Genomic DNA, 14,977 nt, shown 5'->3' with positions numbered 1-14,977 from the left:
ACTAAACTGGAAGCCAGTGTGCATAAAAATTCCTGTAAGTGTGACTTTTTTTTTTTTTTTTTTCACAGCAAAATGGTGTCTTCAACTCCCCCGGCTCCAGTGAGTAAGAAAAAGTCCTCATGATGCCAACATGCCTTCCAGGAACACCTGCATCACTCTTTATCCCTACTCTGAATTTTAGTTTGTTCTTGGTTGAATCGTTTTCTAGACAACAGACTTCCCTGCGCAAACACACATGACACTGTCCACAAAAATAACCTTGTAGAGTCTGAGCAGCACCCTCAAGCTCCTTTGCATACAGAATCTACATTCTTATTCATTGAGGAAAGGTTCTTTGAGGATAGTTGTTTACTTACAAATTACTTAGTTTTACTGTTTTTCTTTTAAAATATACCTCTTGTCTAATGCTAAGCTGTCCTAATAGACATGGGAATGAGAATTTAAATCTCAAATCTGTATCTATAGATTGAATTAATGAGAAAATTATGGAGTATATTTCCATCATTTCCATAAGAAATTCCAAAAGCTTATTGGGAAATTGATTGGGGCCTAGTGTGACAAAATGCAGAAATCTCCACATAGTAGATATTGTCTACTTAAAAGCTACTTCTGAGAAAAGTAGAGTCCTTCTTATACTATTAAAGAGTTCTTTTACAACTCCCATTGTGTAAGATTGAAATCAGTATATTGAAAGCTCCTCAGATTTAAAATTCTGTTCAAGAACATATAAAGACATCCTTTTACATGTTGGCCTTGATAAACATCTTTCTTCACATCTCTTACAAAATACCAGTCTTTGGTATCAAAACTTTAATGCTTCCTACTAATATAAATGTTAGTCAATAAACTTGACCAAATATTTTACTGACTTATGAGCAATTCATTTTTAACAGAACATCAACTCAAATTGAAACAGTCTTCAGCTGTTCATAGCAAAAAGTAAGGTTGTACTCATGTTACTGGTCTTCACATACCCCAGTCCTTCACAGATGACCTCACATTTATGGCGGCAACGAGTGCATTGTGACCCATTTTCACTGTCTCTTTGCGTGGATTCTCCAGGCCTCCAGAGTTTCCTTTGGCAACGTTTTGTACTGAGTCTGACAGCAGAACGCTTCAGTTCCATTCCTCCCTTCACTGGGCTGACCTCATGGCTTGCTCCTGCTTCTTGGCTTTGTCTATCTGCTTCATCTTCTCTCAGCAAGCCAGTCCTAGCTCTCTCTGGCTTCTACTTTTGTTTTTTCTCTTATTTCTCTCCTTTTCCCTTTTCTTTCCTTTTCCTTCCTTCACTTCCTTTCCTCACTCTGTAGCCCAAGCTACCCTGGAGTTCACTTTACAGCCCAGGCTAGCCTTGAACTTGTGGAAGTCTTCCTACCTCAGAATCTTAGAGAATAGAAGTGTGAGCCCCCATGCCTGGTTTGCTCCATTTTTTTTTTCATTTTTATTAACTAAGTCTCTTAGAAAGGAATAAAAATCACTTATATATATATTATATTATCTGTTGTCTATAATTAAAATTTTTTATTACAAACACACAAGGGCAATGTAAAATGCCATCAAAATCTTGTGGTCTGGTACTTTTAATTTATTTTTATTAGATATGGACATATTTAGTATGTAAACAACACATGTTGGTACCATCCTTTCCACTCTCCCTGCCCCTTTTCTGAAGAGGCCCTCCTTGTTGGGGATGCAGGTCAACCCCATGGGGATTGTGGGTCATGCATTGTGGGGCAGCAGCCAGTTATGAGGGAGATGCAATGTCTCTGTGCATAATGTCCCAACTCATGGCTCTAACAATCTTTCCACCGCCTCTTCCACAAAATTCCCTGAGCCATGTTGGGTGCATTTTAAGTCTACTTCAGTTATGGGCTCTTAGGAGCCTCTGGATCTCTGGTTTGGAAGGTGTAGAGTGTCCTCAGTGACTATCTCCTTCACCCTTGTGCTGATATCAGATTCATTGAGAAAGCAGCACTCTTGCTCATTTCCCCAATTCCTCTGTGGTTTCAGCTAGGGTGTGGTGCACTGGGTCATTTATCTCCTCAAGTCCTGCTCCCATCTGGAAAAGGGAAGCAAAATCTCAAACGGAGAGTGAAGTCAGCACTGGATGAATGGGATAGTCATTATTAATTTAGAGAGAATTTAAAGGGTGTAGACCCTCTTATAGCCCAAGATTAGTGGGAGTTTGACATTGGAAAGCAAAATCATTATCTGGATATGATTCTGACTTGTTTCCCAGTTCCAGATATGGTTTCCTTTCCACTGATCTCATCCATTAGCCAATACAAGAGTAGTTGGTTACTCACCATGGTTGTGTGCCACTATTGCATTTGTGTGAGCATCACAGCAGGATGTTTGCTTCTGAGTAGCTTAGACTTTGAGCTGCTTGGACAGATGTTGGCCACTTTCTCCTGATAGAGCACGTAGCACCTTCCAGCACTAGATGAGCTAACTGTCTGGGTACTTCCAGATTCTAACCAGCTCTCTCTATGGTCCATGAAGACAATGTATGGTGTCTTCAGCAGTAGGGTCTTACCATTAACCTTTGGTAGATAACCAAGTGCTCTGACAGAAGTCTGTCTTATTTGTTTTGGTAGACCTACAAGGTCTCTCTGATCAACAGCTCATTGTGGATGTTAACCGCATCCTGGTACAGGGAATTATAGGCCAGCACCAAGGGAAAAGAAAAAATAAAAAGACAGGAAAAAAAAAGAGAGAAACAGGAGATATTTAAGGTTAGGCTTCATCCCACCCTCCAGGGCCCTTTGATTCATGTGCTCCCCCTAAGGTCCTGTTGAGGGCTCAATCTTTTAGTCTAATTTCCAGGATATAGGTTTCTATGGTACCAGTTCAACTTGGGTTCTGTTTTGTGCCCCCCCCCAACCCTTCCTCTTCCTCCAAGCCCTCCCTTCCTATTGTCCAAGCCTCGAGATGCTGTTCACGTATGTCAGCACCTCAGGCTGATCCAGGTTAGGAACTGCAGATGAGTGAGACTATGCAATGATTATCTTTCTGTGATTGTGTCAGTTCACTTAGTATGGTCTGTTCCAAGTTTGGCCACTTTTTCCTGGAATTTTTATTGTTATTGCATTAAATCTATATATTGCTTTTGGTAGAATTATCATTTTCACAATATTGATTCTACCTATCAAGGGGCATAGGCAGTCTTTCCTTCTTCTCAAGTTCTCCTCAATTTCTTCTCAAGTTTTTTTTGTTTTTTTATGTTTTCATGGTATAGGTCTTTTACATCTGTGGTTAGTGTTATTCCAGGGCATGTAATTCTTTTGTTGCTATTGACAATGAGACAGCCTCATTGATTACATTCTCTGTATATTTGTCCTTTGCATACAGAAAGGCTATTGATTTTGTACATTCATTTTTCATCTTGCCATTCTACTGAGGGAATTAATCACCTTTAGAAGTTTTGAAATGGAGATTTTCGAGTGACTTATATACAGGATCATATCATCTGCAAATAGGGCTAACTTGACTTTTTCCTTTCCAATTTGAATCCCTTTTATTTCTTTCTCCTGTCTTATTGCTTGGGCTAGTACCTCTAGTACTATGTTGAAGAGCAATGGTGAGTGAGAGTGGGCACTCCTGTCTTATTCCCAATCTCAGTGGGAACTTCTTGACTCTTTCCACTTTAGCTCAAGCTAACCTGGAATTCACTATGTAGTCTCAGGGTAGCCTTGAACTCATGGCAATCCTCCTACCTCTGCCTCCCAAGTGCTGGGATTAAAGGTATGCACCACCATGTCCGGCTCCCTGTTGATTTTCTGCTTGGGTGATTTGTCTATTGATGACAGTAGAATATTGAAGTCTCTGACTATGATGGTGTTGGTGTTTCTTTTTGTTTTATTGTCAAGTAGATTTTGTTTCATAAACTGTGGTACACCTGTGTTTGGTGGATATATATTTATGATAGTGATATGCTTATGTTAGATCATGTTAGATGTTGATGAGTATGAAGTAGCCATCTATATCCTTTTTGATTACTTTTGGTTTGAAGTCAATCTTGTCAGCTATTAATATAGAATACCTGCTTGTTTTTTATTTCCATTTGCTTGGAATATCATTTTCCATCCTTTAACCCTGAGAAGGTATCTATCATTAGTGGTGAGGTCAGTTTCTTGAAGACAGCAGATAGAAAGGTCCATTTTTTGATCTACCCTGACATCATGTGTCTTTTGATGGGTAACTTAAGACCATTAATTATTTAAGTTTATTACTGTGAAGTTTGAATTAATCCCTGTCACAGTGAGGTGTTTTATGGGGTTTGGTGCTTTCTTGTGTTTTGCACTATGTTGAGCTCGGTCTATTTTTGGTTATTGTGATCTTCTTGGTGGCTCTTGAGATTGGTTGTTTGACAATTCTGTGTGGAGTATTCCCTGAAATATTCTCTGTTTGGCTTTGCATTCATATAATCATAGAGTTGACTTTTTTCATGGAAAGTCCTTTCACCATCTGAGGGATACTTTTGCTGAATAGTGTAGCTTGGGTTGGAAGCCATAGTTTTTTAGTCTTGGAAGTGTTCTATTCAAGGTCCTTCTGGATTTCAGGGTTTCCACTGAGAAATCTGATGTAAGTCTGATGTGGTTGTCTTTGTATGTTATGAGTTGTTTCTCTCTTGCTGCTCTTAACACTCTCTCTTTATTATCATTGTTAAGAGTTTTAACTAAGATGTGCCTTGATGAGTTTCTTCTTTGGTCCTGTCTGTTTAGTGTTCCATGGGCTTCTTGTATCTGGATGGGCCTCTCTTTTGAGAGATTCAGAAAACTTTCTTCAATAATTTTGTTGAATATGGTCTCTATGTCTCTGGCCTGGATTTCCTCTCCCTCTGGTATATCCATGATCTAGATGTTTGGTCATTTTAGGATATCCCACAGTTCCCTCATATTCTTTTCACCTGATTTTTTGAGCTTAATTAAGTTTTTGGCCTCCTGATCAATTTCTTGTCTTGTCTTCCAGGTAACAGGTTCTGTCTTCCACATGAGTAACTCTGTTAGTGAGGGGGTTCTAGAGAGGTTTTTTATTATTTCTATTTGATTTTTGTTTCCTGTTGTGTTACTTTGCATCTCTTTTTGGAGGTATGATTTCAGTTTGAGTTCTGGCTTTCTTGATGCTTCCTGGAATCCATTCTTACATTTAATCAAGTCATCATTAAGCTTAATCAATCAGTTGTTGAGTTCTTCCATTTCTTAACTCACCTTCAATTCATTCATATCTCTTTTGAGGGTTCTAACATTTTCTTTTTCTTTTCTTTTCTTTCTTTCTTTTTATTTATTTATTTATTTTTTGAGGTAGGGTCTCACTCTAGCCCAGGTTGACCTGGAATTCCCTATGTAGTCTCCGGGTGGCATTGAACTCACACTAATCCTCCTACCTCTGTCTCTGGAGTGCTGGGATTAAAGGTGTGCACCACCATGCCTGGCTTTTTCTTTCAAAAAAAAATTTATTTATTTGGTAGAGAGAAAGGGGCCAAGAGAGGGGGAGAGAGATAGAGACAAAGAGAATGGGCATGCCAGGGCCTCTAGCCACTGCAAACAAACTCCATACACTTGAACCACCTTGTGTATCTGGCTTATGTGGGTCCTGGGGAATGAAACCTGGGTCCTTTGGCTTTGTAGGCAAGTGCCTTAACCAATTCATCCAGCCCATCTATAATTTTCTTCAATCAAGTTAAGACTACTATCAAAAAGCTGAACATTCTAAGAGATGATTATGTTCAATTTCATTGATTTGATTGTTGGTTCTTTGATGATTTGCTTCTAGTTCAATGATTCTTTTGATTAGGGTCTCATTGATTATTGTGTTTTTATTTTGGGATTGAATTTCTGCTGATTTCTCTATGATTTCATTGGAGGCTTCCTTTGTAGGACTAGGAATCCTTGGTGGAGAGCTCTCAGTTTTCTGACTTTTATTGGCTTTTTTGCACTGTGGTCTACCCATTTTAGGGAGGCTCTTTATTTTATTGAGGAGGAAGCAAGTTTTTGTCCTTTGGCCTGTGCACCCTCTGACTCAAGTGAACAGGGATGTTGGTACCCAGTGGCCAGTCAGGATACCAGATCAAAAGGCCTGATTTCTCAGCCCATACAGAAACCAGGCCTCCAGGGAACTGGGAGGAGATGTAAAGCAGGAATCTGGCCTGCTCACTTCACACCATGCCCCAGATGGGCACCCTCTGGCCCAGTCTGATATTTTTATAATTCAGTACTCAGATATCAGGAATAATTTTCATGTGTTAATTTATAGACTACATCATGACAGATATTCAGGATTCTCAAATAAATGATACCATTTCACATAAAACAGGTACAATGAATCGCCCTGATTTATAACTTGAGGATCTGGGATCAAGTATGGTGTGGCACCAGGAACCATTCTTGACACCATACTACTCTATGCCAACTCCACAGGAGACAAACATCATCAGCAGAAACTGAGACAAATAGACATTGACTTGCCCCAACTCATATAACCAGTAAGAAACAAAATAAATTTAGAGCTCGAGGTCATCTGACTCTAAGCAAATGCTTTTTGTTGTTACATAAATTGGTTTCCCTTCTTTAAATGTATTTTCTGTCTTCAGTCTCTTGTCTACCTTCCTTTACAGAGCCAGTGAAAGCCAATAGGTATTGCATAGCAGGGTGACTGCGGCAGGAAAAGGGTAAGGGGACAGGAAACAAAAGAGCTCCTCTCTCTCACCTAAATGGGCCCCATTTATGTCTCTTGCTAAGAGTTTTAGCTTAACTGACTGTCACATAGAAACTACAGAGAAATCATACTCCCTCCTTAAAATATTACAGATAAGGTTATTAAGATGTCTAGTGACCCATTTTCAGGAAAAAAACATGTGCCTTAACCATTCATGTTACTTATATATAGCAAAATAACCTTGATTTTTTTTTTACTATGATAAATTTTTGCCTCAATCACATTTTTCTTATATGTAAGCCTTTCCAGTACCTTTATAAAGTACCTCATAATTTTATTTATTTTAAAAAAATTATTTTCATAAATAAGTGAGTAAAATTGGGCTGGGAGGATGGCTGTGTAGTTAAAGGCACTTGCTCACAAAGACTGCCAGCCCAGGTTTGATCCCCAAGTACTCACATAAAGCCAGATGCACAAAGTGGCACACAGATCTGGAGTTTGTTTGTAATGGCAAGAGTTCCCAGGTGCACCCATGCTTGCTCGCACTCTGTCTCTCTCAAATAAATAAATAAATAAACTTTAAAAAGAAATGAGTAAACTATCTTTTTAATCTCTTTCAGCACGAATTATAGGATACTTCCTATAATTCCAAAGGCACAAAATCACTTATATAGCTGCTACTGAAGCACTTAGATGATTTTCTCTTAACACCCACACTTGACCCCCCTCAACTATGTTTGTCCTTTCCTTAATGTCAACCTGCTGACTTAGCTTTGCTCTGACTCATCCTGAAATTCTCAGCAGCAAGGAGCCAGCTGCACCTCAGTAGACATGTCTGAGGCTCTAAGGGGCCCCTCAGGCTTTACCTCAGTAGAAGTGTCTGAGGCTTTGAGGGTCCCCCTCAGGCTGTACCTCAGTAGATGTGTCTGAGGCTCTGAGGGTCCCCCTCAGGCTGCACCTCAGTAGATGTGTCTGAGGTTCTACGGGGCCCCCTCAGACTGCTCAATCAGCAACACTGAGCTGTGTTCCTTGCTACTAGTAACATGATCATAGATCATGATAATGTACTGTGTATTTTTAAAAATATAAATGTATTTTGAATGTTTTTCCAGGAAAATGATAAATGCCTCTGGTGATAGATGTACTTACCCTGATTTGAACCTTATACAATGTACACATGATCAAAACACAAAAATGAGAGCAGTGATGGTTCCAATCTGTTTGACTTATCATGTAAGCACCCATTCCTCAGAAGTCACAGTGGATTTGAGAATACTTCAATGATTTAGAATAGAGAGCTCTTTTTTTTTCTCAATTTTTATTAACATTTTCCATGATTATAAAAAATATCCCATGGTAATACCCTCCCTCCCCCCCTCACTTTCCCCTTTGAAATTACATTCTCCATCATATTACCTCCCATTCTCAATTATTCTACTTACATAATACAATGCCAATCTATTAAGTACCCTCCTCCCTTCCTTTCTCTTCCCTTTATATCTCCTTTTTAACTTACTGGCCTCTGCTACTGAGTTTTTTCCATCTCACGCAGAAGCCCAATCATCTGTAGCTAGGATCCACATATGAGGGAGAAAATGTGGTGCTTGGATTTCTGGGCCTGGGTTACCTCATTTAGTATAATCCTTTCCAGATCCATCCATTTTTCTGCAAATTTCATAACTTCATTTTTCTTTACTGCTGAGTAGAACTTCATTGTATAAATGTGCCATATCTTCATTACCCACTCATCAGTTGAGGGACATCTAGGCTGGCTCCATGTCCCAGCTATTATAAATTGAGCAGCAACAAACATGGTTGAGCACGTACTTCTAAGGAAATGAGATGAGTCCTTAGGATATATGCCTAGGAGTGCTATAGCTGGGTCGTATGGTAGATCAATCTTTAGCAGTTTTAGGAACCGCCACACTGATTTCCACAATAGTTGGACCAGATTGCATTCCCACTAGCAGTGTAGAAGGGTTCCTCTTTTTCCACATCCCCGCCAACATTTATGATCATTTGTTTTCATGATGGTGGCCAATCTGACAGGAGTGAGATGGAATCTCAATGTAGTTTTAATCTGCATTTCCCTGATGACTAGTGACGTAGAACATATTTTTAGATGCTTATATGCCACTCATATTTCTTCCTTTGGGAATGCTCTATTTAGCTCCATAGCCCATTTTTTGATTGGCTTGTTTGATTCCTTATTATTTAACTTTTTGAGTTCTTTGTATATCCTAGATATCAATCCTCTATCAGATAGATAGCTGGCAAAGATTTTTTCCCATTATGTAGGTCACCTCTTTGCTTTATTCAGTGTCCTTTGCAGTGCAAAATCATTGTAATTTCATGAGGTCCCAGCAGTTAATCTGTGGTTTTATTGCCTGAGCAATTAGGGTTGTATTCAGAAAGTCTTTGCCAAGACCAAAATGTTGAAGGGTTTCCCCTACTTTTTCCTGTAGCAGTTTTAGGGTTTCTGGTGTGATGTTAAGATCTTTAATCCATTTGGACTTAATTCTTGTGCATGGAGAGATAGAAGGATCTATTTTCATCCTTCTACAGATACATAACCAGTTTTCCCAACACCACTTGCCGAAGAGGCTGTCTTTTCTCCAATGAGTATTTTTAGCATTTTTATCAAATATCAGGAGGCTATAACTACCTGGACTTACATCTGTGTCCTCTATTCTGTTCCATTGATCTACATGTCTGCTTTTGTGCCAGTACCACACTGTTTTGTTACTATGGAGAGCTCTTTTTTTTTTTAAACAATTTCACATATGTATATAATGTATTTTAATCACATTCACCTCCACTATCTTTTCTTTTAATTTTATCTTCAGTTTTCAAGGTAGGGTCTCCCTTTAGCTCAGGCTATCCTGGAATTTACTATGTAGTCTCAGGGTGGCCTCAAACTAATGGTGCTCCTCCTACCTCTATACCCTGCGTGCTGAGATTAAAGGCTTGTACAGCCATCCCCAGCTTTCATTATCTTTTCTTATGCTCTCCCACTCCTGTTAAACCTCTTCTTTCCAACTAATTTCCTTCTGCTCTTATGTCTTTTTTTTATTTTTTGACCACTGAGTTGCATTGGGGCTGTATGCATAAGTATGGGTGAGAAGATATTTATTAGAGTATGGGTAACTTAAAGTGACTACACTGCTGAGTCCTGCTTCCCCAGCAACCATCAGCAGCCAACAGCTCCTCTGGGAGGTGTAGGGTCTCATGAGCCACTTCCCAATCCATGATGGAACGTAATGGGCTCAGCCTTGTGCAGGAAGCCACAGCTAATCTGAGTTCACAAGTGTAATAGCCATGTCTGTCCAGAAGACAGCACACTGCAGCACTTCTCCCCTTCATCTAACTTGTACATTCTTTCCACCCTGTCTTTTGTGAGGTTCTCTGAGTCTCGAAAGAGGTCACTTAGATGTCCTTTTTAGGGCTAAGTGCATCATACTCACTTATTCTCATCTCAGCATCTTCATCAGCTATGCATCTCTGCATTAACCTCTGGCCCCTCAAAAACAAACTTCTGTGGTTACAGCACTAATTTATGGGCATAACTATATTTAGAAGGCGGTTTGACAATGTGTCCATTTAGCATAACAGTAGTAAGTTCCCCTCTAAAGTATATTGTCTCCCTAGCCAGGGCCTTTTGACTCTGTTTGTAAGACCAGGTATGTATTTCCTCCAGTGGAGTAGGCCTCAAAGCCAGTCACAAAGCAGATGGTTACTCCCATAACACTCATGCCACAGTAGTGGACAACTTGTGTCTGGTAGGTCAGTTGTGGAGCATACAGGGTCCATACCTGGGTAAGGCTATTGATGATTTTTCTTTCTCAGCAGACTGCATAACATGTTCCAGCAACATAAAATAGAACTGATATCATCTGAAGACATAATTAGATGCAGGAAAATTCCTTGAGCTAATTAATGGAGGGTCTGAGGAAAGGTATAGAAGGAAAGAATTGTGAGACAGGCAAAGATTGAACAATCATAACTTGCTGCATACATCTAAACATACACATAAGAAGTAATTAAAATACAGAGTAATCAGAGTCAAAGAGAAAATACAAGGTAATTATTACCAAATCAGAATGATTGACTTAGGTAAACTGAATAAAGGAGCCATAAGGCTGTCTGTACAATGATGTTGTAACAGAAGAATGCAAAAAACAACAACAACAAAAAAAAAACAAGTTAAGCCTAAATGGTGCTGTTAAGACCCATTCCTCCAGCATATCCTAGGAGAAAATGGTTCTATTATTCCAAATGCAGGATGGTTTTGTCCAACTATGTGGATTTCCTTCTCTTGTCTTCCATATGTCATTGCCTTCCTTCAATACTAAAGCATGCTATCAAATGTTCCCAACACTATGGAAGGTCTGGTGTATAATCCAGAGTTATTTGGCTCTGGGGTAAAGTTTAATGGTATTTTGGAATAGAATTATTTTACTAGTCTATAAAAGAAACTGGGGTTGTAGGTCAGTTGATAGAGTGCTTGTCTAACATACATGAAGAGTTCAATCCCAGGTTCACATAGACTGAGTGTTGTGGTAGACCCCTGTAATCCCACAATTTAGGAAGTAGAAACAAGAAAGTCAAAAGTTCAAAATCATTCCTGGCTATATAGTGAGTTCAAGGCAAGCCTGGAATATACATACATATATATATTTTTTTTTCCCAGTGGAAATGAATAGGAAGATACCATGAAGTCAGAAGAGTGATGATTAAAAGAGAAATTGTAGCATTTTTGACTCTCATGGACAAGTTTCTGCATATGTGGTCCTCTGAAGAGTATCAGAAAGCACCTGGAAACTTACCAGAACATGTATACTCAGGCCCCTCCCAGACCTATTGAATCTAGTACTCATGGATGAGATGCAGCAATCTGTGTTTAAGAAACCACCCTATAATTAAAATAAATGTATTTTGGGATTTTTCCCTTGTTAACTTGGAATTTCTTGACTCATAGAAGTGTCACTCATATCATAATGAGTCTCTTTCAGCCACACCTGTGTCTGTACTAATGAGTTCATCTTGGGAGGCTCCTAGATGACTTCAAGAAAAGGACTGGTTTCTAACTAGGGAGCACAAAGTATTTAGTATGCTTATTTTCCAATATGGAAATTACATTTTCTAAAAGCATCATTACATCTTTCTTACATATAGTTTCCCTTTGTGAGAGTGGCTATGCTTTTTGTCAAATTGCTGTGATGAAATTATTTTCCCTTGTGAGGACTTTTATTTTAATTTGAGGATTAATACTTTGCAGAAGCCATGTTTTGGTTGGGCTTGTTTTAGTTTTGTGTCAGATACTTTTATACTCACTGGTTTTCGATGAAGCAATTTAGACCTCCTTTGTTAGATCTACCTTGCAGCATTGAAGAGTGAAATACATTATATTGAGATTATCTTACATATAGTTCCAAAAGTTTCAAAGACTCTACACAAAATCAGTTTCTAATCTGGGAATGTTTATAATAAAATTCTAATTTCTGAGAAAAAGAAAGGGACAGGTAGGCAGAGGAACCTTCTGTGTTGTTAAAAGGCTGTAATTTCCAGCAATGCCTTCCCACAAACCTCTGGGGAAAGTAACTGGACTAGAGAATGAGTTTATTATGAATGGCCAATAATTTAATAAATTGTTCCTATACCAATACAAAAACCACAAAACTATGAAGTTCAGGAAACCAGGTCAGTGAAGAGATGTCCCAGAGGATGGTGTGCATGGAAAGGACATGGGAGCTCCATGCCTGTCTTCCCTCCTACCCTGGATGTCTCTTTTTTTCAGCTGTTCCTAAATTGTTACCTTTATGAGTGTGATAGTTAATCTCAATTATCAACTCAATTGGATTCAGAAATACCTAGATTAGTAAAGCATATTTCTAGTTTGTGTGTGATGGGATTTCCAGAGATGGTTAGATCATGAGGGCTATGACCTCATGAATGGGTGAATCCATTGGTGGATGTGTAACTTGATGACATTGATTAGGTAGGAGGTGGAGCATAACTGAAGAAAATAAGTTACTTGAGCTGAGCCCTTGAAGGCTACATCTTGTCCTATCTTTATCCTACCCTCTCTCTCTGGTTCTTTATAAAGCCCCTCCTCTGTCAAATTATCTCACTTGCATGACATTCTGCCCATGATCATGGGGCCAAACAATTATGAACTAAACCCTTTGAAACCATAAGCTAAAATAAATATTTCTTCCTTTAAATTTTTGTTTAGGTATTTTGGTCAGCGCTACACAAAATTAACAAATGTAGTAAGTAAAATGCTTTGCTAAGTTCTGTGAAAAGTTCTAGCACATCCAACCTGATGTGAGTGTTATGGGCAATGCCCGAATGTGTGGTTATCTGGGTAGAAATATGAACAAGCCTGCGCACTGTATTTGCAACCATTATCCAGAGTGTGGTCAGTCTTGTGAGACGGAGTCTTTGACCTGTGGGGTCTGTGTTAACTGTAGATAACATCAGATGTAAGGGATCTTTTTAGACGTGAATTATTATATACTCAGTTGGTGTCAAAATCAAAGGTGGAGAACTGATGGTATCAATAAACACTTAAGAAAAATTGTCTCACAAAAATTCTAGATATTGCCAGTGCCCAGGAGAACTTGCAGTAGAAGTGGCATCACGAACACTGCTCTTGCTGCTAGCCTGAAACCAGCTCCAGGGTGATGGTGGCAGATATGACGATCAAGCAAAACCTATCAGAGCAGAAATCAAGAGGCTACAGAGAACTCAACACTAAATCAGACCATCAAGAGGCCTGCCAGGGCTCAGGGAACATTGCAGAAGAGGGGGGCAGAAAGACTGTAAAAGCTACAGAGTGGGTGGGAATATCCTGAGATCCAAGCCCCCTATTGTCCCACTGGAGACTTACTGAGGCCTTCATGATCCCACAGTAAATCCCAACCCCACAAAGGAGGGGACCAGGAAAATAGGAATGGGGAAGGGAATAAAAGAGCCTAATTTATTAAAAATAAATGAATAAATAAATTCTAGATAATTATGATGTTGATAAAATTTGGAGACCACTGTTCACTCCATTTAATACATTATAGTCAGATAGAGAGGTCATTTTCTCTAATGAGTTGTAGTTTATTTCCAGTAAAATTTATAGTCTTTAGAGTTCAGTTTAATGAATTGGTTGGAATGGCCCAGCTGGTCAGGATGTTGTATAAATGGAAGCATATAATGTACAGCCTGTTTACTTTGCATAATAGGTTTGAGATGCATCATATTATTGAATGCATCCTCAGTTTATTCCTTGTTATTATTATTTCATGGTGGGGACATACTACAACTATCTTATTTATTTACCAGATGATAGACATTTGAGTTGCTTCCAATTTAGGGCTATGACAAATAAAACTACTGGCAAAACACAGGCACAAAAGTTTTTTTTTTTTTTTTTTTTTTTTAGTAAGGGAGAAAAATTTATTCTCTGATAAGTACTTAAAAGTAGTATGTTTGGCTCTTTCCTTTTGGCCACTGCCATGCCATACAGACTGAGGAAGACCCAGAAGCTTCGGGGCCACGTGATCCACGGCCACAGTCCCATGGACAAGCACCGGAGCACCTGGGAGGCCAGGGTAACACTGGTGGCATGCACCACCACAGGATCAACTTCCACAGATATCACCCAGGTTACACTGGGAAAGTCGGTATGAGGCATTACCACTTAATAAAGCACCAGAGCTTCTGCTCCGGTGTCAACCTTGGCAGATAATGGACATTGGTCAGTGAACAGATGAGAGTAAATGCTGCCCAAAATAAGACCAGAGTTGCCCCCATCATTGATGTTGTACAATCCGGCTACTGCTAAGTTCTGGGACAAGGAAAGCTCCCTAAGCAACCTGTCTTCATGAAGGCCAAATTTTTCAGCAGAAGAGCTGAGGAGAAGATAAAGGGTGTTGGGAGCCCCTGTGTCCTGGTGGCTTGAAGGCACCCAACGAGGTTCATTTAATGCTAGAAAGGGCTTTTCAAAAAAAAAAAAAAAAGTAGTATGTCTGGATTATATGATAGAAATCCCTGTGTAGGACTGGAGAGATGGCTTAGCAGTTAAAACACCTGCAAAGCCAAAGGACCTTGGTTCGATTCCCTAGGACCCACATAAGCCAGATGCCACAAGGTGGCACAGGCATCTGGAGTTTGTTTGCACTGGCTGTAGGCCCTGGCATGCCCATTCTTCCCCCCCCCTCTGTCTGTTTTTTTTTTTCTCTCTCATAAATAAATAAATAAATTTTAAAAAATCCCTGTGTGGCCGGGCGTGGTGGCACACGCCTTTAATCCCAGCACTCGGGAGGCA

The 14,977-nt window shown here is 39.4% G+C and overlaps 1 protein-coding gene and 1 pseudogene across 2 annotated transcripts in view; both read left to right on the top strand.

The window, feature by feature from the left end:
* The window catches only part of Cxcl13 (C-X-C motif chemokine ligand 13), a 181,674-nt gene extending 180,813 nt beyond the window's left edge, over positions 1 to 861 (top strand). For both annotated transcript variants that reach the window (XM_045144233.1, XM_004653370.2), the window contains exon 4: positions 69 to 861. In XM_045144233.1, coding sequence (XP_045000168.1) covers positions 69 to 123 — 55 coding nt within the window. In that variant the 3' untranslated portion in view covers positions 124 to 861. The remainder of the gene's footprint in view (positions 1 to 68) is intronic.
* A 13,304-nt stretch (positions 862 to 14,165) lies between these two features.
* LOC123458836 lies at positions 14,166 to 14,611 on the top strand (annotated as a pseudogene).
* The last annotated feature ends 366 nt before the right edge of the window (positions 14,612 to 14,977 follow it).

The sequence above is a fragment of the Jaculus jaculus genome, chromosome 2 (genome assembly GCF_020740685.1).
Source record: "Jaculus jaculus isolate mJacJac1 chromosome 2, mJacJac1.mat.Y.cur, whole genome shotgun sequence".
In the NCBI taxonomy this organism is placed as follows: Eukaryota; Metazoa; Chordata; class Mammalia; order Rodentia; family Dipodidae; genus Jaculus; species Jaculus jaculus.
This window is presented reverse-complemented; position numbering and strand designations above follow the sequence as displayed.